The sequence below is a fragment of the Piliocolobus tephrosceles genome, chromosome 9, assembly GCF_002776525.5.
Source record: "Piliocolobus tephrosceles isolate RC106 chromosome 9, ASM277652v3, whole genome shotgun sequence".
NCBI classification, from domain to species: Eukaryota; Metazoa; Chordata; class Mammalia; order Primates; family Cercopithecidae; genus Piliocolobus; species Piliocolobus tephrosceles.
The window spans coordinates 115,578,011-115,598,615 of NC_045442.1; the positions used below are offsets into that span (position 1 = coordinate 115,578,011).

Sequence of the window (20,605 nt, forward strand, 5' to 3'; positions counted from 1 at the left end):
GAGACGGGGTTTAACCATGTTAGCCAGTCTGCTGTCTAACTCCTGACCTCATTATCTGCCCGCCTTGGCCTCCCAAAGTGTTGGGATTACAGGCGTGACCCCCAGCGCCCAACCACTAGCAGAGTATTTTTTTAAAAAACACATGGCACTTAGAGAAAAGGCATCAGGTAGTTTGCTTTAAATTATTTTTACACTCCAGACTTTCAGCTTCTTAATGCCAGAGAATCTGATCTAAACCTTCTATGGCTAAAATCTGGAGTTTTACTTGCTTCCCTCTACTATGTAAACAGCAATAATTTCCCAAACTTTACTTTGTAGCAATATTGAAGTAATGCTTCAGTTACATTTCTACTACCTTTCCCCCACAAAGATTTAGTTTAACCCAGAAAAAATAACCTAATACTCCCTTTTCTTCTATTTAGATCATAGTTTTAAGTAATATTTAGAAATTTCCAGCAATATCTTAAAACTTATTTTAAAACTTTTCCTCACTTATTAGTGACCCCAAAAAAGGTTGAGAATGGAACAGATGGTGAATAGAAAGAATAACTGTATCCTGATTTTGTGCCCCTGTAAGTTCCCCTCTGCATAAAATTTGTTAACCGTATACCTTCTCAGCCAGAATTTCAAAGGTTATGTTGTTCACCTACAAATTTCAACAGTCAAATGGAGACAATTGAAAAAGAAAAATGTGTTAGAAATAGTTAAGGGAGCTAAAGCTTATACTAGAATAAATGTAGAAATCTGCAACTAAGGTTTGGGAGTGATAAAGGGAACTGAGGAATAATAATAACCCATGTGTCAGCAATTGCTCCCTAAATCTGAGAGTCAACACTGCAATCCTAGCTTTGGGATAAAAGTTAATTATAGAGCTAAGGCTATATTGGTAATGTATCAGAAAAAGGAAAGAGGGTTTTTAAGAACTATTGTTCAGGTTAAGTAAACCTTTCTTTGACCCAGTCATCCCACTCTGGTGACCTGCTGTGCAAATATAACTGCACGTTTATGATGTTACATGTTCAGGTTTATTTGATTCAGCATTTTTTGTAACAGCAAAAGACTAGATACAGTTCAAGGGGCCAGCAATAAAGGACTAGATCATAAAATCAAAAAGGCATTGAAAGTTAAGCCAAAGGAAAAACATGTCACTTGGGCATATACATTATCAGCAAAATAATGTTGGAAATGCAGTGAAGGGTGAGCCTAAGAAGTTTCTAGGAAGGGATTGTAAATGAGAGACAACTGTACATTACAAAATTTTACAAATGTTAAAAAATATCAAGTGGTTTTTAAGTTGCTTTACCTTTTATTATAATACATGAAAAATGTGTAAGGGCTTGCACAGGTTGCCTTGTTTTAGTTCCCATTCCTGTTTTTTATAAATAAGGTTTTCAGGAACCGAGTCCTAATGGTTGAGTTAGAACTCCTCTGATTCTTAGTTTCTTCACCCGTGAACAGGGTAAAGGTGAGATATTAGAATAACAGTTAAGAAGTACATTTCTTGCAAAAATTGTGTCCACAGGGGAACAGCATTTTAGATTTTAACATTTGTACCCCATAAAAAGGATTCAAGGTAGTAGGAAGGGATACTTGGAAACTTCCTCTCTGATGACGTTTGTCTGAGTGAACACCAGTATAGGCAAAGATAATTATAGGTAAAAGCTAACTAAAGGTAAACAATAAGAGCCTGCATTTTAGATTCATGTGTGTCAAGTAGAATTTTGTAATGGCTTAGATATGTGGGGTAAATGTAAAGAATCAAAGATAACACAATTTTTGTGCTTAGAATTCTGATAAATATTTTCTGTGATAAATTAGTCATGGTAGAGAATTTGTTTTATGGGAGAAAGAAATTTCTGTCTTTAGGGTGTTTCCCTTGAGTTCTGAAAAATCAAAATTCTGGACATGTAGAACTTGATTGAGCTTTGACTAGGTTACTAAATTAAAATTTTTAATGCATTGCTATCTAATTGTATCATTATTTGCTATAATAAATCTCTGGATTTTATTTTCGAATATTTGAAAACTAGAGTATATTTTATTTCTTCTTACCTGAACAAAAAAATGTGGGAAAAAATGGTCGGGTTTTTTGTGTGTGTGTTTGTTTTATGTTTTTTTTTTTTAATGCTACATTTTTATAGTAATTTTCCCCAGTGTTTTAAGTATTTATATAAAGCTTCACATGTATTGTTCACAACAATTTTCTGTGGTTTAAGTTTTATTGCCACTTTTCAAATGTAAAATAAATGTGACCTGGAAAGTTTATGACCTATCTCGTTACCCATCTGTGATACAAATGTAACTCAAAGTCTTCTGACTCCAATGTCATTATGTCTCCCTACCCTAGTATCTGTTTTCTTTTTAATGTCATGATACTATAGCTAGTTGACAACCTGCTTCTTATCTTTTCAGGATATGGCTTTAGTTGCCCCTGAAGCTCCTTCAGAACAAGCCAGAAGAGTTTTTCAAACCTACGACCCAGAAGGTAAAAGATTTTATTAACATCATCTCTGTGTTTTATGTCTTCATATGTTTGAAATACATTGATACCTACCTGATTTTATTCAAAAGATATATTGGGTTATTTAATGAAACGTAAGTTGTGTTTCTTGAACATTTTAAAAGGAAAATAGTGAAAATGTGAGCAAATGAAATAGCACACAAGTACTTGTTGAGTTGGGTTTCTTGGAGTACTGAAGGTATAGTTGACCTCTGATTAATCCTGACCCCAAACAGGGAAAAATACCACCTTTTGAACAAACTGTTTGAAAAGTAAGTCATTTTCTTCTTTACTTATTCAAACGAATATTAAATAAACACATCTTCCAGGATATTTCTGTATAATTGACCTCCCAGGATAAAGAAGTAGAGGAAGATCATCTGAATCATTCACTTTGGAGCCTATGCTTAGCTATTCTACCTAACAAAGTATAGTTTTATATATCCTTAAAATGTCTGCTGAGTCGTTGTCACCGAGGTTGTTTTGAGCACTTTTGTGTTTACATATTTAGGTAATAGTTACGACTTTACTATCGCTAAGTCACTGACCTTTCAAGTATAACTTCAAAACTAAGTTGTCATACTTGAAAGTTCCCTTACAAAGTACCATGTAGAAATGGAAGTTGCTGGATCAGTGAAGTCCATGTGGACACCTGAATGGATTCAGTTATCTTTATGAATATACTTTCTTCTATCTTGAAACTTTTTACACTTAGCGATCTGCTCTTTTCCTCTCTGAAAATCCATGTCATGTAAATTCTAAGAATATACTTTTAGCACTTACTAGCAAATAACTTTAGGCTAGTCACTTCTAGGTCTGCTGTTTTCTTAGGTATCATTGTTAGAACGACTATACCTAGTTCTTAGAGGCATTATGAATATTAAATGAATAATGTAGAAAGCACCTTGCCCAGTGGTACAAGTGATTGTCCAGGGTAATAGTCATATTCTTACCCCAGTATAACTACGAGCATTCCAAAACCAAACACATGGCTTTCATGTAATCGTTAAGTGTTGTGTTGTGTTGTGTTTTACTAGTGAAGATTTGGGAACCACAGTTGAAACTGGGAGTGAATGAATTTCTTGAGAAAAGAAACATACAAGGAGAGGATCAGAAAATCTTAGGAGATAATAACTATTAAAGAATAAAGGCATGAAAAAATGCCGTCAGAGCAGACATAGGAGCCCTAAACTTTAGAAGGCTGATGTTGTAAGACTAAAAAAATTTCATCAGTGCTGCAGACATACTGAAGTTAAGGTTGTTAAAGTAGGAGACAGTTGTCAAAAGTAGTAGCTTTGTTTGCTTTCAGTAATCACTAATGAGGTAGCAGGCTTGTACTATTCTTTTACAATGTACCAAGGAAAATTAGAACTTCTCAGATTACCAATACTAAAACATAACTTGTAATCAGTGCAGTTATTTCAGAATTGAGTTGTGAGAGATGCATATGAAAATAAATTTGCTGTATTTCTACTAGACAAAGAAAATTATTAAATGGTTTTAATCTACAGAGTTATGTGTAACTTATCAGGACTATAAACTGAATTATTAAGCAAAATGTATTCAGATAGCTTAGAAACTATGCCTCTATATATGACTTAGGAAGAAGATAAAATCTACTTTTCACCTAAATATCACACTGTTCATGGTTTAGCTATGTGATAGCTCTAAGAAGTAGAAGGATTAAAAGTAGATTAATTTTTCCGTTTTTATTATTTTCAGTCACAGACTAATCTGCTATTTAATTTTCTTTCTCCAAATGGTATGCTTTTGTTTCAAGATGTAAGCAAATCACACTTTCTCAGAATACTTAGTATACAAAAAGTTCTTACAAGCATTCAGATACAGTTTCCATTTAGCAGAGACTGGTATAGGGACAGTTATCCTTTGTCACCCTCCTCAGAATGCTTGTAGAATAACTGACCTAGAAGGACACTGAAGGTACCCAGGAGTATTTTTGTATCTTTATCTCACTTTTAGCTCCCACCCCTGGTTGCTAAACCCAGGTATCTGACTGGGTGGATTTGCAGTCACACTGTTAACACTGTGCTGTGGGTATATTCCTAATTAAATAGACATGTAATGTACAGGCTAATCACCATTTATAGCATTGCCTCTATGGGACCACATCTTCTATTTGGAATGTAAACCTGGTATGTAAGTGGGGATCTGTCTAAGAATGATGTGTGGCATTTGCATGGAATGTTACAATTTCTAAAGCACTTTACCTCCATGTCCTCATTAAAACCTTGCCACAAACCTAGGAGATAGGCAGGGATCATCATCATTTGTGTTCTTTAGAGAACAACCTTGTGATGGTTTGAGTCACTTCTCCAGAGCCACATGCCTAAATGTGAGAACCAAGACTAGATTTTAAGTGTTTCAGCAATCTTTCCCCTTCTCTCTACTATACCAGTATCTTTCTGAAAGGCCAAAGTCATAAAGAGGTACTTTTTAACCTTTCCAAATTTAAGTTTACTTTGAACTGTTAATTTAACGGAGTAAGAATTTGATACTCTCATTTCTAGTTGAGCAATTTCTGCCCGTTTCAGAATCTTGAAGATCTTAGGAGCCCAATACTTATTTTGATATCAAGCATACTTATAAAACAAGGTCAAAAATATATTTTTTAACTGTTAGTTTCTCATTTGGAATACTAGCAAAATTGTACTTTCTGCAGGACCTTGATGTATCTCCTCTAGATAATTGGCTCAGTTTAATCTCACATTCAGAAAGGGGAGACTAGCATACGTACTCAGCTTAAAGAGAATCAGGTATCAGGCCTATTCAAAGTGTTCCACATGAGCTTCGGAGAAAGGCCACAGTGTTTATTTTTGTGGATCTTTTTTGTGGAAGAAAGTGTTTGGATATGTGCTTTGTATTCAGGTACATGTTTTATAGGAATTTTTGTAAAATTATAAGGATGAAGATACGTTAATATGATCAAAGATACTGAACAAGAATTCTCTAGTGCCTCTGGATACCAGGAAAATGGCTCCATCTCTGTTACTCCTCACTAGCTGTGTGATGTTGGACAAGTTCCTAACTCAGTTTTTCATCTGTAAAATGGACTTAATAGCAGCTACTTTATATGAATTAGTCAGTACTCAATACCTTAACCGTTGTGTTGTTTTTTAAAAATGTGTGGCACAGAGCTTATTCCATAATCTCCAAAGACATCAAGGTCTGCATAGGTAGTGTTTGAAGTGCTCATCACAGGTTTTCACATTATACATAATGGATTTTGTTTTCTTCTTTCTCCTTTATCCCCTCCCCCTTGTACAATTACATGTCAGGAAGCAACACCATTTCTTTTAAAAGATCCCAGTCTTTAAGAATAATTGGAGTATTGTAGATTGAGCTTAATATACACCACTCCCTAGACATCCTCTAGAATTGCCTTGTCTTTTCTGTTCCTTTTAAATAAATGCTCCTCCCTGTGCCTTTGCTGTGGCCTCCCTGCACTCCTGTCACTGTCATCACTGTTTCTGTCAGGCAGCCCCAGCTAACAGTTTTCTGTATACTGCCACCATATTTTGTACCTTTTCCATCACATAATAAAAATGAATTTGCAGTACGAGCTATAAACGAGCTACTTATTTCTGAGCTTGTAATTAAAAATAACAAATGTTATCAAGCAGCTATGAGTCAAGCAGTGTGGTAGGCCCTGGGGATCTGTACTGTCTGCCCTCCAAAACTCATTGCCCACTGGGAAGCCAGGTGGGCCAGCCAGAAGTAATGCCAAAGAGGTCCGGAAAAGCTCAACTCTGGTGTCTGTGTGACTTGGCCTTGGGGAATAGGTCACTTGCTTTTTCATTAAGAGTATTTATTAAATTGTAGATCTATATTAAGGTTTTAATGGCATATTGCTACATAAATATACAGTGTTTAAAATAAAATCACTTAATATTTGACTACAGTGACATTAAATTCTAATTTTTTTTTGATTCCCAAGAAACCATAGTCTCTCTCTCCCACAGTAGATGGAAAATGTTAGTCTCAAGTATGCTGGGCTTCACAGTTTCCTCATAAGCTGTTTGTTGCAAAACTCTTGAGAAACCTTTTTCCAACTTCTCTGTTAATTTTGAGTATTTGATATTTGCCTTCTTCCTGCAGTGTCCAGTTTAGCTAGTATCACTGTTAAAATTGAGACCTGCTGGTCTCTCCTGTTTCTTTCTTAATCTTTCAGAACAGAAATCCTGATTGTTTTATATTTCCTTTGAAAGCCCAATTCAGGTTTCCTCCCAGTTATGAAACAGTTATCTTACCCAGTAAATGACACGCCTCACTTTCTCTCTCCTTCATCAGCACTCTGTTGCATTGAGTTACTCCTCCCCACAATCTCTAAGGACTTGACACTTTTAGCAATCTGGATATTTAACTGGTAAAAATCTTTAAAACTTTTAAACCAACAGCTTTTTTCCTCCTTTCAGCCACAATCCGACAGTATTACAATATGTATGTGCTAGCCATTGGCTGCTCTGCCCTCTTTTCATAGTCCCCATTCTTTTGTGTTGATATCTATGTAGTTAATTTACCAACGCATGTAAGTTCTATTTTTTTATTTTAGTTCTTCATAGATCTGCTTGACTAATCAAATGGTATTCTGAGATTTCCTTTGCTGTTGACTTTCAGGTCATCTTTTCATCTTTGTGCCTCTGTTTCCTTATTCTCTAGGGAGTCAGTTGATGAAATGTCAGATGACCTAGGTTTCATCTGTTTTTACACTTAACGATTCTGGTCTTTTTCTAAAGAATTTTTTTGTAGGTATGATTAACATATCAAAGTAAGTTTTCTACAAAGGAGAATAATTTTGAAATCTCTTTCTAATCTTGACTATATTAAAAGTCTTTGAATTATTGAGAAAATTCTATTACATCTTTAGTTTTAAAATTAGTATTTTAAGCATGTTGTTAAGAAGGTCACATTGTTGTTTTTGTTGTCATTTGCCAATTAACTTTTTCTTGGGGTGGGAGCTGAGTTGCAGGTTATAGTTTCTGCGGAAAGGCTGCCAGCTGTGACAAACTACATGCTGTTAGTGCTCCTGAAGAACGTTGTACAAATTGAGCATCCCTAACCCGAAAGTTTGATCCTCCAAAATTTTGAGTGCCTCTATGACCCTGTGGAGCATTTCAGATTTTGGACTAGATTGGGGATGTTCAACCATTATATATTTGCAAATATTCGAAAACCAGAAGAAATCTGAAATCTAAAACACTTCTAGAACCAAGCATTTTGGATGAGGAGACTCCACCTGTACTACCAAATGGATATAGCCTATAAACACAGAAACCTAATTGTTCCTGTCTGCTGGTGGCCACATAAAGCCTGTTTCACATTTGGAGATGCTGAGCCTTTTTAGCTGTGACCTAACTTAAGCAAAATCGTGATCAGACTCATCAAAGCTAAGCCCACAGAGCTTGAATGTTTTTACAAGTGCCTTCAACCAAGGTCGTCTTTATTCTCAATACCTCAAATTATTGGTAACCTAACAAACTGGAATTACTCTAACCCTTCACTTAAAAAATTGCACATTTTTAATTATCCTAGATGACTCATAACCTTTTAGTCAAGGCCAATCTGTCTTCAAATGGATAAACAGCTCCTTATGAGGTTTAAGAATAGAAAAGACCATTCTACAATCATAACTTCATTCCTTTCTGATAGTGATAGTGTACAATTCCACATCCTGAAAGAGCAACTGCACACTTTATTCTGTAGTTTGATTGTAGGAGCAGGGCTTTTGGACGTCTTGTACTCCATGGCAAGATTTTTTTTAAATCATCTAATCCCTGAAGGACATTGGAAGCTGATTTAAAGCTGAGAGTCTTCAGGCATGAGTAAATGGATAGGGGAAATTGGGCACTGTACATTTAAGGAATAAACAAGTTACTTGTTTAAAACCACTCTCATTTCAAACTATCCCACAAGGACTTTGTGTATGTCATGGTCTGTTGCATCATCAGAGTTTGGGCCATGTTCCATAAAGTAGTCATCATCAGCATTAGTTTGACTCATTTCAGGATTTTTTGGTGTTTTTAAAAAAAACCTACAGCTTTTATTTAAATCACCAAGTCTGTTTTAGAATATCTTTGCTATTAATCTGTCAGTTGTCTAAATATCAGTGGATTGCTAACATTCCTTCAGGAAACTAAATAACATTGTGACAAAGGGAATTTGTTGGTAAAGAATTCTTTTAAATTAACTTTTAAATGGGAATGTAAAGGTTTACTTTGTTTATTGAAAGATTAAGTAGAAAAATATTTTCCCCGCTTAACGCTGTAACACTGTTTAGAACACTGTTTAAAGATCAAATAATTTGACTTTAAGCTTTCTCAGAGTTCTCAAGTTATAAAATTTTTTTATTTGAAACTAACCTAGAAAATAAATATTTGCCGATGTTTCCTAGAAAACTAATAGAAGAGAGTCTCTAATAACAATAGGTACAATGCCTAAAATAAGCAACATACTATTCCTTCACTCTTCGTATTTTTTATGCGATTTTTTTCCTGGAATCTGATCAGCAGTAACAGCATTTCTTGAAGTAAATTCTTATTTCAAGTTGTTTCTGATTTTTTTCCCCCCCAGATAATGGATTCATACCTGATTCACTTCTGGAAGATGTGATGAAAGCATTGGACCTTGTTTCAGATCCTGAATAGTAAGCTAAACAGGAAGTGTTACTTAGCCAACTCAAAAAGATTCATTTAAGTTTAAGACATATTGTACATTTTTACCTTTTTAAAAATCTGTATCTGCATATACGAAGCATAGCAATCCATGTAAAGCAAAGATTTAGAAAGAAATTGAACTAATCCAATGTTATAGCAGACTTGACATACTTAAATTGAGTTTCCGTTCCCACCCAGCAGTTATTGTCCTGCTTTTTAAAAAATGCTAAAAGTGTCTTTCTATAAACTTTAAAAACTTTTTTCTCTGCAAAGACTTCCCCATGTCTTAAAATTTTGTGTGACTTTAGCATCTTCAGTAAAGTAATGACGGTTCTATGTAGATAGTGCTGGTTGCCCTGCTTAAGTAACCAGCAGGTCTCTGACTTTCCCTCTTAAATAAAGATGATCAAAGATATCTAACATTTCTAAATGATTAACTGACCTGAAACTTGTGGGGGTGGCTGCAATATATTATGGCATATTGGTTTTCAGTATTTCTTAGGATCCTGTCATTGTCTTCATTCTCACTGTTATGTTTTATACATTGTTACATCTACAACTTCCTCTGTAGATTAAGAACTTGAGTTATTATCCATGAAAAAATAACTCTTGTTAAGATAGGATCTGTACTCCTTTTTTCAGTATAGCTTTTCCTTCCGTAGGTTTTTCTAAGAATGAAAAAACGTGAGCTTATTGAACATAGTGAAAGGGTTCAGCAAAAGCAACAGGACATATTGGTAGACACCGTTTTTACGATTTGATCCTGTTCTGTTTTTAGATGAGTTTGGTCATGCTTTCTTTGAAAGTATGCAATACATATAAACATTTATAAACCAGCCACATCTGAATTAATCTGTCTCAATCTTACTAGAGCTGTGATTTCATCCATTCTCAATAGAAATATTAACAAATGAATATTGTTTTCAATTTAAAGAGAAATTCATAGTGTTGACCTAGTCCAACAAATGGTATGATACTAATTACTACACTTCTTCTAACTTTATTTCCAAGTAGAGACCATCTTGTTTACACTGCTCTAATTTGCAAAAGAGAATTAACTCAAGTAATTTTTGTTACTGACCAGACTAAGGAAGAGAAAGAAGAAAAAGTTGTGTGTGTTTTTTTTCCAAATTCTTACGTAGCTATATGTCATCTACCTAATTTTCCTTGTTTTATCAGATAGAAAACGTATCTTGAATCATAAAGTTAGTACATTTGATTCAGGTTGTTTTTCTTGAAGTAGCTGAAAGATTGGACTGAAGTATTCACTCTACTTTGGCCTAGTTACAGTTATAATACAGGATGGCCCGTAAAATAACTGGGCCATCCTAAGGATTAAATGAATTAAATGTATTATGACCCTGCCTTCATTTGCTTCATCATAACTTCCTGGCCTTACTCAGACTCATTAAAATGCCATATCCTTTGTACAGTATGCTATACAAGAATGATAACCACGGGCCCACAAAAGCATCTCACAAGGCCAATACTACATGTCAGGTAGCAGGACTGCGAGGCAGCCTGACCCAGGTGTTTCCCAGAGAGGCGGCTATGTCAACGCAGATGCAACTTTCATAAACCTTAAAAATAGTTTACCCTCACAAGAATAGCTTCAACTCCTTTTGTGAAAGGCACACCTGGTAACTGACCCAGACCGAAGCAGCAAACTCAAAGGAGAGAAGTTGCCCCTGCGGAAGGTGACTAGAATCACCTGAAATGTCCAAACATAACACTTTACATGTTGTGTAGTAAGGTAGACTTAACTGGTCCTTTATAATTTGAGATAGCATGGAAAATAAAACTTTTCTGAAGACTATTTCCATTTTTAAACCAATTAAACTGCAGTTTGCTTTTTTCTGCCTTCTTTCTAGTCACACATAACACCACCTGTCACCAGCCTTGGTACACCTACATCGTAAGGGCTGGCAGGCAGTTTAGGCTGCTGCCGGACCAATACAGTATATATCACTCACTGTCATTCATGACGCATTAGCTCTTTGAGAATGTAGCTCTTTAACCTTCAAATGACATTGTCTATGAATTTTAAGCTTCTATCTCATTTAGTTCTTAAAAGTAAGCTTTTTAAGAGATGTTTTCTATTATCTGATGTTCCACTGCCTTTTGACTGTGTTTCTTTTTCTGCTTGGGCTTAAAATAAACATTTTGTTAGTTAAATGCCTTATTTGATTGTTAAATTCAGGCATACCTATGAAGCAAAGAGAATTTGCCTTTGGGAAGTTACAAGCTTGAGTTTATAAGCCTTGGTTTTTAAATTACTTTACCTAATAAGGAACAATATTCCAAAGTCGTCACAATTTAAATTTTAAATAGTAACAGATTACTCTAGTTTAAAAATAACCAAGTTTTGGCAAATTAGATGTCATTCCTGTGTATTTGTCATTAAGGTTCTAAAAAGAACAGCTCTTAGTATTTTTGGCAGTTGAATGTGTTGTAGTACCAGTAATTTAATCATGAAAGAAAAGCAGCTTTTTTTTCCTCTGGTATCCACTGTTTTTCTTTTTTCTCCCCATAGTATAAATCTCATGAAGAATAAATTAGATCCAGAAGGATTAGGAATCATATTATTGGGCCCATTTCTTCAAGAATTTTTTCCTGATCAGGTAACATAGTTGAGGAAATATATTTACTGTTACTCTGTTGGGATGATTACCTGTGATTGTTTGCAGCATTTTCTCTTTCTGTACAATGTCCTAATGCGCAGATATGAGACTGAGAAAGCACTGTTACATGGAAACCTTCCCAGACAGAGGGACTGTGTGTTCGAATACAGTAACGCAGTGCCTTGATGGGTAGGGTAGCAGAAGATGATGCAGACACCAGTCTACACATGTAATAATATGGAGAGAACAGTTCGGAAGTTTGTGGAGTAAAAAGAGAAAGATTATCTTTCTCTGCTCCCACCCCCACTTTTCTTCTCTTGGGAAACTGTTAAATACTGTGAGAGAAGGTCAAGGTGGCTGTGGGTAGTAGAAGCCCCTACCTAGTGAAGCTAAGCTCCAGGAGAATTTCAGTTGCGTGGAAGAAAACCTAAGTGGGTCTGTGCTGTTTCCCATTGGAACATACCTTCTGCTGGGCTTCGATAGGAGTTCAGTTACCTGGAATAGCAGAGGCATCTGTGCCAACGTTAATGTTTCTGGGTTATATCTGTATCACTGGCAAGCCAGTTCTGTATCCAACACCTGTCTTTGTTCTCTAAGTGAAGCATTTTACCACTAAATCAAATTACTTAAGTAGATAATATATATCATGGTCATTTTATCAGATATCAGTGTAGTTTGCACTGAAGTTCATTGTTGGAATAGACATTCCAATTTCTATTTTACCGCTGTTATTAGAGAGATTGACAAATAGAAATAATTTAAAAGCTAGAGGGAAAATTACTAAAATTCAAGATGTAATTGTTAAGAAAGATTGTTAAATTCTAGATAAAATTGTTAAAGAGGTAAGATTCAAAAAGTAACTGAGGATATCACAATGTAGACAATGCAGACTACTGGACTTTTTAAAACTTTGGCAAAGACTTCATGAAAAATTAGAGTGTATTTTCTGATGTTAGACCCTTCAGTGTGATAATCCTCTTTGTTCACATTCTGACTACTAGATTTTTTTTTTATTGGAATCTGGTGTTCTAGATATCTGGATAAATAATAAATTATAGCATTTTAAACTTTGATACAGTATTTTAATTATATTTCAAGGCTATGGGAACATTTGATAGAAATATTGATTTAGTTATAAATACAGTAAAAATACAATATTCCTGTTTTTTATTTAATTTGGGGAAGATTTTGAAAAGTGAGAAATGTAAAGTGAGACAGTTGTAGTAATTTTTTAGGTAATAAGAGGGTTCCAGTCCCTTCTCTTTCGCCTGTAACAGACATTTCCATTTGGTTGTACTGTTTGTTCCCTCTGTGTTCCTCTCTCACTGTTTGCTTGTTGCCTGCTATTCTGAAGACACTCTCCACCTGAGCCTGGTTTGTCTCATTGCCTCTGTATAGTTCATGCTGTTTCCCTCCCCAGAGCATGTGATCCTGCTCCTGATTACCTTTAAAGCAGTGAGTTCTCAGTGTGATCTCCAAGAGCTTGTTAGAAATGCAAATTCTCAGGTTTCTCCCTGAAGCAGAGACTTTAAGGGTGGGTGCAGCAATGTGGTCTAACAAGCCCAAGGCCCAAGTTACAGAACAGCTGCTTTAGAGGAAGACCTGTCACAGTACCACCTATTCCCATCCTGTAGCAGCTCAGACACCCTGTGTCATAGATCTTTTCCGATCATGCCCTACATACCACTGATGTCCCCTTTCTCCTGTAGCCACAAAATGCATAGTGACTCAGCACTCCTTTTGGCAATTAGTCACGTACTGTCTTGTCCCTAACAGATGAATATAGTGATCATTCAGTAAACTATTATTTAAGACGGAATCTCGCTCCGTCACAGGGGCTGGAGTGCAGTGGCACGATGTCAGCTCACTGCAACCTCCACCTCCCTGGTCCAAGCAATTCTCCTGCCTCAGCCTCCTGCGTAGCTGGGACTACACGTGGTGGCCTGCCACCACGCCTGGCTAATTTTTGTATCTTTAGTAGAGATGGGGTTTCACCTTGTTGGTCAGGCTGGTCTCAAACTCCTGACCTCAGGTGTTCCACCCGCCCTGGCCTTCCAAAGTGCTGGGATTACAGGCATGAGCCACTGCACCTGGCCCAGTAAACATTTATTTAATCAACCACAAATAAATGAAGTTGTGAAACTGGAGTGACAAGGACAGCCAGGAAAATATTTAACTTCAGTAATCTTTACAATGCTTCAAGTAGGTCCTGTGGAAGAACATTTCTTTGCTATGAGGTAGAGGCTGAGGCAGGAGGAAAAAAGTCGGAATATTTATAAGCTTTTCAAGGTCATTCGTTTAAATAAGAATAGCGGTAGCAGCTCCCATTTCCCAAGCACATACTCTCCATCAGGCACTGTGTGCCTTCTAAACTCCATACTATTATTTTCCCCATTTTGACAATGAGGAAATTGAGCATTAGAGAACGTAAGACAATTGTTGAAGGTCATACACTAGGTATTTTAGTAGCTGATTCAGGAATCTAACATAGTCTGTCGAACCACAGAGTCTACGCACTTTGCCACTGGACTACACTACCTTTTGTTGGTATTTCTGTATTTTATACCAGTTAATTACTGGAAATAGGGAATATAAATTGTATTCGATTACAGGAAAATGGTTATTTTTTAAGTTTAAATAATTTAACTCTGATAGTCAAGAGTCAAATTATGTAACTAATTGCATTGACTCATGTAATTAAGGAAAGGATCAAATTGATTTTTCTATTTTCTGTAAGTCATTTTGAGTGGGATACAAAAAAAATTTAAGAGTTTAGGCTCTGGTTGGGAATGTAAGACATAAAAAGTTAAACAGTCTTTCAAAATAACAATAGACGAGATGATACAAGGTAGTACTATATGATTCATTCTCAAATTATTTAGACAATTGTTATGATAAAGGTAAAGTTCCAGTGTAGTAAAAAACCAACTAGTGTGTTCAGGAAAAACTTCCTAGAAAAAGTAAGATTTAAACCAGGTCTGGAAAAAAGAAGGAGAGGAGGGCATTTTAGAGAAGAGTAAAAAAAAATTCATGAATGTGCAAAAGGCCAACAAAAGATCTTTTCATAGGGAAATGAGTCATGCTTGTCCAAAACAGAATTCAGAAAGGTGAGTAATTGGAGATAAGACTAAAAAGGTAGATAAAGCCCTGTATGAATGCAGGTCACAGAACCCCAGCCTAAATTGGCGTAAGTGAGGGGGAAAATACACGAAGGAAAAGGAGTAGCTCAGGTGAATTGAAGCAGCAAGCACTGGGAAGGTGCTCCTGGAGTCCTTGAACAGCACTGGGAGCGTCTCCACCTCCCCTCCCCTCTTCTAAAGTGGCTACATTCTCACAGCCTATCTTTCTGTACGACCTGAAGCTCCAGTTGCCAGCAGCTGTCTTCCCTTAATTCCAGTTGGAAAAATTCTAAGGAGGGCCACATGCCTGCTTGTATCCATGGGATATGGCCAGGAAGCCAAGGGGGATCTATCCAGCAGAGGCCCTGAGGGAAATCCCTGGGAGCCAGGCCCATAATGGCCTTGAACGCCAAGTTAGGAGGGTTGAACATGGTCTTTAGCTAATTGAAAAGCAAGGTTAAGATAGTGGGAATAACATGACCCATTTTTCTACAAGCTTACTCTGTTAGTGATATATAGAATGTCCTTTATTGAATATTACTGAAGTTGCCTTAAGCATTAAAGTATGTTTTCATTTCTCACAGTGCTCTTTTCACTAATTAATAGTTGACAATATTCAGATATTGGATTTTTTTTTGAGAAAAGAAACCACTAATTCAATATTGTGGGCCAAATTTGAAGTATTGGTACATACTGGAAGTGTATTTAGTCTGAGTAAAAGTGATGCTACTGCTTTTCTCAATTCATTGAGAGGAACAAATTATTTACATAGAAAGAGATAAATTTTAGGAAATATTTTTGTTTCAGAAGCTTGTCTTTTGAAAAACAGTTATAGTGATACATGCATAATTAAAAACATAAAATAAGTTAGTGTGGAAGAGTTTATAATGGAAATCAACCTTCCCTCCTTTCCAGCATCTTCTTCAGAGGCAACACTTTCAGCTTCAGGGCTTTCTGGTAGTTATAACTCCATAAACCTAAGTTCCTTCTTTTGTCAAATGAGTCCCCAAAGGACAAGGATTTGAGAAACATGTGTTTTACTTTCAGTTGATGAGAAATTGCCTGATATAAATATAATTTAAAGTTTTAATAGTCCTTTATTTATAATAGGGCTCCAGTGGTCCAGAATCTTTTACTGTCTACCACTACAATGGATTGAAGCAGTCAAATTATAATGAAAAGGTATGATAATTCACGTAGTCGTCGGTCTTCAACTGGGTTGATGAAATAAGTACGTGAGTATGTAACAACATTCGATTCCCATACAATGGCTACCTGAGATTATTCCAGGAGTCTCTTTACTATGATGACACATTTTAGACTTGGTCATCTTTCGATTTGACCAGTATATGTTAGTCTACATTGGAGATTAACATTGGACTTCAGAGCAGTAGCTTCACTGTGACTAAATACACCCCCATACAGATCGTTACCCTTTGGCAATGTAGCATGTTTCTAAATCAACATTGTAGTTAGTCCAGTGAAAGTTGTTACTGATCCATTTAAAGGAATAAAGAGGTAACAGTGAGATTTTGTATTGGAAAAAAATATTTTTAAATAAACAACCTTCGTAGCCAGCATTTATTGAGCATTTACCCGAAATTGTATTAAGTACTTTGCTTAAGTGTCACACCACCACACCACCTTATGAAGTAAGTGTTGTCTGTATATCCCCATTTCACAGGTCAAGTGGCCAGGAAATGATAGAGCTGGGAGTGAAACTTAGTCCAACTCAGAGCCCCTGCTCCTACTGATGATGCTTCGCAGCTTTCCTTTGCTAACCGCTGACAAAGCACATAGGTGATTCACTGCCAGCTGTACTCAACCTGGCTTAACGCTAGAGTTCGGTTGCATCAGTTTCCCCTTTTTGAATGTCTATTATCTTTGCATTTATTCAAGTATCAGTTGCAGTAGATAGTAATTATAATATATATATTAGTTACAGCCAATTTTAAAGGAATAAGGTCTAACATTCCTTTTTAATTTGATCTGCCCATGCTGACTTCATGTATCTAAATTGTGGAAGGTTACAGAAAACAGATAGTGTAAATTAAGTACATAATTTTAATTAGACAAAATCTAAAAGACTAAAATTTACTGTTATCTTTATAACAAAATATAAATTAGATAATTTTATCAGGTCCAAAGATAGATAGATAGATAGATAGATAGATAGATAGATAGATAGATAGATAGATAGATGCAAAGAATATACATTGTCAAGAAAATTTGGATGCTGTTTTCTAATGTGCGAATGAGTGCTTCATCTAGAGTTTGACGTTTGCACAGCTTTGTAATAGGAGGTACATTATAATCACTAATTGTTCACCTATACAATCCCTGCCAGATATATCTCAAATATTATCCATATTTTACAGATGAGGCATCTGAGACAGGGAGATTAAGTGACTCACCCAGGGTCACACAGCATGTCATTGGCAGAGCAGGGATTGGAACTGAGTTCCTGATTCCCAATCCTGTCCTTGGTCTGCTTGGCCACTCTACCTGTATATAGTGTAAGTTTTCAAATCGTGCTTGGGACAAGCTTCTGACACACTAACAAAAAGATTAGAAAACAAATGAGACGAACTGTTAAAATGACGGTAATATACAACAGCTATAAAGCAAAGTATGGATGTCATTAAGTCACAGAAGTATGTTTTGAAGTTATTCAAGAGCTAAAATTATAAGCTGCATAGCAAGGTCCTATTTAAAAAGATAACAGACAAAAGGAGAATGCTGGCAAAGTGAGATGGAATCCGAGCCACCAGGCATCTGAGCCTGATTGAGGCCATGGAGGTGGGTCATGGTACCTTGCCCAAGCACTTCTGCTCTGATGACATGAGCACATGAAGTTCTTTGTGAAAAATAGAGCCGGTTGTATTTAACTTAATAACTTGAATTATATTCATGTATAACTTTTCAGAAAAGGCAGTTTTGCTTTGGGGACTGAAAAGCCAGAGTTGTAGTTTCAATGTCAATTTATTTCATCAACACTAGAAACTAATATATTAAATAAAGATGCCAGAAAAATGTATTTCACATTACAATATATCTTTAGCGCTTTCTTAGGAATGAGTAGATTCATGACACAAGATTATCTGATCTAGTAATATATTCTGTTCCTATATTTAATGTGTTTTAGAGGCAACTACCATTTAAGGATAATAAAGTTGTTTCTTTTGGCTTCTTAGTTAAATAGCTTTTATGGCTTTTATTTTGGAAGAACATAATTACACTCGTGTATCAGCCAGTGAATGTGTAAAAATAATTTTACATACTTGGGAAGAAGACTATGTCTGTTTCTTTTAAATTACACAGCATCAGAATTTCTCTTGGTGCAAAAAGAAATTAACCACCGAGGAGTGCCTTAATGTCCACAGTGAGCCCTTGGTAATGACTTAGGGTTTTTGTTGATTATGTTATGTCCAAAATACTTTTTAAATATGTTTCATTGTAAATTAATCAGAATAAAATTTTTCTTGGTATTCACCTGCCAGTCAATATGTATTTATGTGATCATTGCCACTGCATATACAGTATCTGGTTAGTTTGATCTTCAACCTCTATTTTGCTTTTCCTTCTGTCCTGGCATCTTTTTTAATTTTTTCTCCATGATTTTTCATGCTGTACAGAATGCACTCATGGAATTGCATTTTAGGAATATTTAATACCATAATAGCAAATTTTGTTGACATTCAAATTGTTTTCAGCTCTAGAAATGCAATACTTAAATTAGAAGGAGAAACATGTTCCTCAGAACATAATAGCTATATTCCTTTTATAGCTCTCCATTTCATGAGGCAGTATGAGCATCTGAGAACCTCAGTATAAAAGCAGTAGGACCCGTATAAATTATATGTAAATATGATAATTAAACATTTCTTTCCAATGGTATAGATCCATTGAAGAATGTTTTTTTCTTAGAAACAGTCTATGTGTTTTATGATTCACATGATCTTGAATTTTTAAAAATCACCTGGCCAGCTAGCAATTAAATATCATTTACAAATTTACTTTGACATAAATCAGTAAGCAGATATTCCTGTTCGTTTCTAACAAAATAAAATTACTTGTAAAGTTTCATCTGCAACAATATGTAATACCTTATTTGCTAGTCTCTAAAAGTTGTTTTCATTCCACGTAAGAATTTGCTAAGACTGTTGATTGACCTTGGTGGCTTTATTTTATTCAACAGGTCATGTATGTAGAAGGGACTGCAGTTGTAATGGGTTTTGAAGATCCCATGCTACAGACAGACGACACTCCTATTAAACGCTGTCTCCAAACCAAATGGCCATACATTGAGTTACTCTGGACCACAGATCGCTCTCCTTCACTAAATTAATTTGCCTAAGTATTTATAAGGAGGATCTTAATATACAGATGTTGAAAGAGGGGGGTCAAGACTGGCAATTGGCTGGATTAAGCTAAACACTGGTATCACTGATTAACTGTAAATAACAATTAAAAACACATTTTCAGTGTTTATGATATGTTTAAATTATTTGTCCTAAAGCTTTATGTTAAAGATTAGCCTATTTTAACCCTTTGTGTGAAATTTACTAGCAAAATTAAGCTGTAATCCAAGTTCATCACTTTTGCATTCAGATATTTGGTCATTTACTTACCAAATTACAAACACAATACTATAGCATTTGTATATTGAGTATTAGAGTTACTATTTATAAACTTCTACTTTTGGGTTTTATTTCATTGAGGCACATTTTATTATTGTTTGAATGATTCCAGCTTGTCATATATCAGCCTCTACACTGAAAGGCAGGAGAGTTCATTTTTCTAAGATCTGTTTTTCATTAGAAATATTGACAAATAACAAATTGTCAGTTTGGATCCTTTGACAATTGACTTAACTCTGGTATGTTCACAAAAAGTAGAAACTCTCAGAGACCATTACCATTTATTCACAGATGTATAGGGGATGTATTCTAAAAACTGATAGAATCTGATAGTCAACACTGTTAACTTTTACTGTATAATTGCCAAATATACTTTTCCAAATTCATCCCAACAGCCCTGTAAGCCAGCTTTTGTCTATATTTATAAACACGATAAATGCATGAGAACATCTGTTATTACATTAGTATACTGTGTTATTTATTATGATCCTAGTTGATGGCCTAAATAAACACCTTTTTCTTTAACTGTACCCTTGCATTTTTTACCTTTGTGGCTCACAATAAACAAGTACGTACTTCTAAATGTTTCTACCCAGCAACCTTGAGAGTACAGAGTACTACAAATGGCTAATGAAGTCATACAGGTCCTCGAATAAGAGACCAGGCCTTATGCTAACCTAAGAGCTTTGCTAACTCAGCCAGCCAGAAGCACGAGAACCCACATGGCAGCTGTCTAGACCAGTGAGCAAAGATGCAGAGATTTGCTGTATTCCAATAGGTTTATCGCCCAACAATTTGAAATCACAATAGCCATTAATACTTTTTTTCCTCCACTTGTAAAGCAGATAATTATATATAGTATCCTCTTACACATTTCAGAACTGAACGTCACATTCAATAATATAGTTCCTGTGTGAATTTCTGTTTGGGTTTTGTTTTCTTTCATACACAATTACAATATAATTAAGCATAGGTAAAGGCATGAGATTTTGTGTATAACTTTCGGTGACATTCTGTTCAGGAGTGTGATACTACCTACTAAACTTACAGCTTT

At 35.5% G+C, this 20,605-nt stretch overlaps 1 protein-coding gene across 7 annotated transcripts in view; it reads left to right on the forward strand.

Annotated features, from left to right (window-relative positions):
• Positions 1 to 20,081, forward strand: part of MINDY3 (MINDY lysine 48 deubiquitinase 3) — an 82,242-nt gene extending 62,161 nt beyond the window's left edge. For 5 of the 7 annotated variants that reach the window (XM_023223124.1, XM_023223120.1, XM_023223121.1 and 2 more), the window contains 5 exons: positions 2,413 to 2,485; positions 9,089 to 9,161; positions 11,705 to 11,792; positions 16,022 to 16,093; positions 19,110 to 20,081. In XM_023223124.1, the coding sequence (XP_023078892.1) occupies positions 2,413 to 2,485; positions 9,089 to 9,161; positions 11,705 to 11,792; positions 16,022 to 16,093; positions 19,110 to 19,259 (456 nt within the window). In that variant the 3' untranslated portion in view covers positions 19,260 to 20,081. Of the gene's footprint in view, positions 1 to 2,412; positions 2,486 to 9,088; positions 9,162 to 11,704; positions 11,793 to 16,021; positions 16,094 to 17,289; positions 17,428 to 19,109 lie in introns of all 7 variants that reach the window. The other 2 variants (XR_002733874.1, XR_002733875.2) reach the window with 2 other exon arrangements.
• The last annotated feature ends 524 nt before the right edge of the window (positions 20,082 to 20,605 follow it).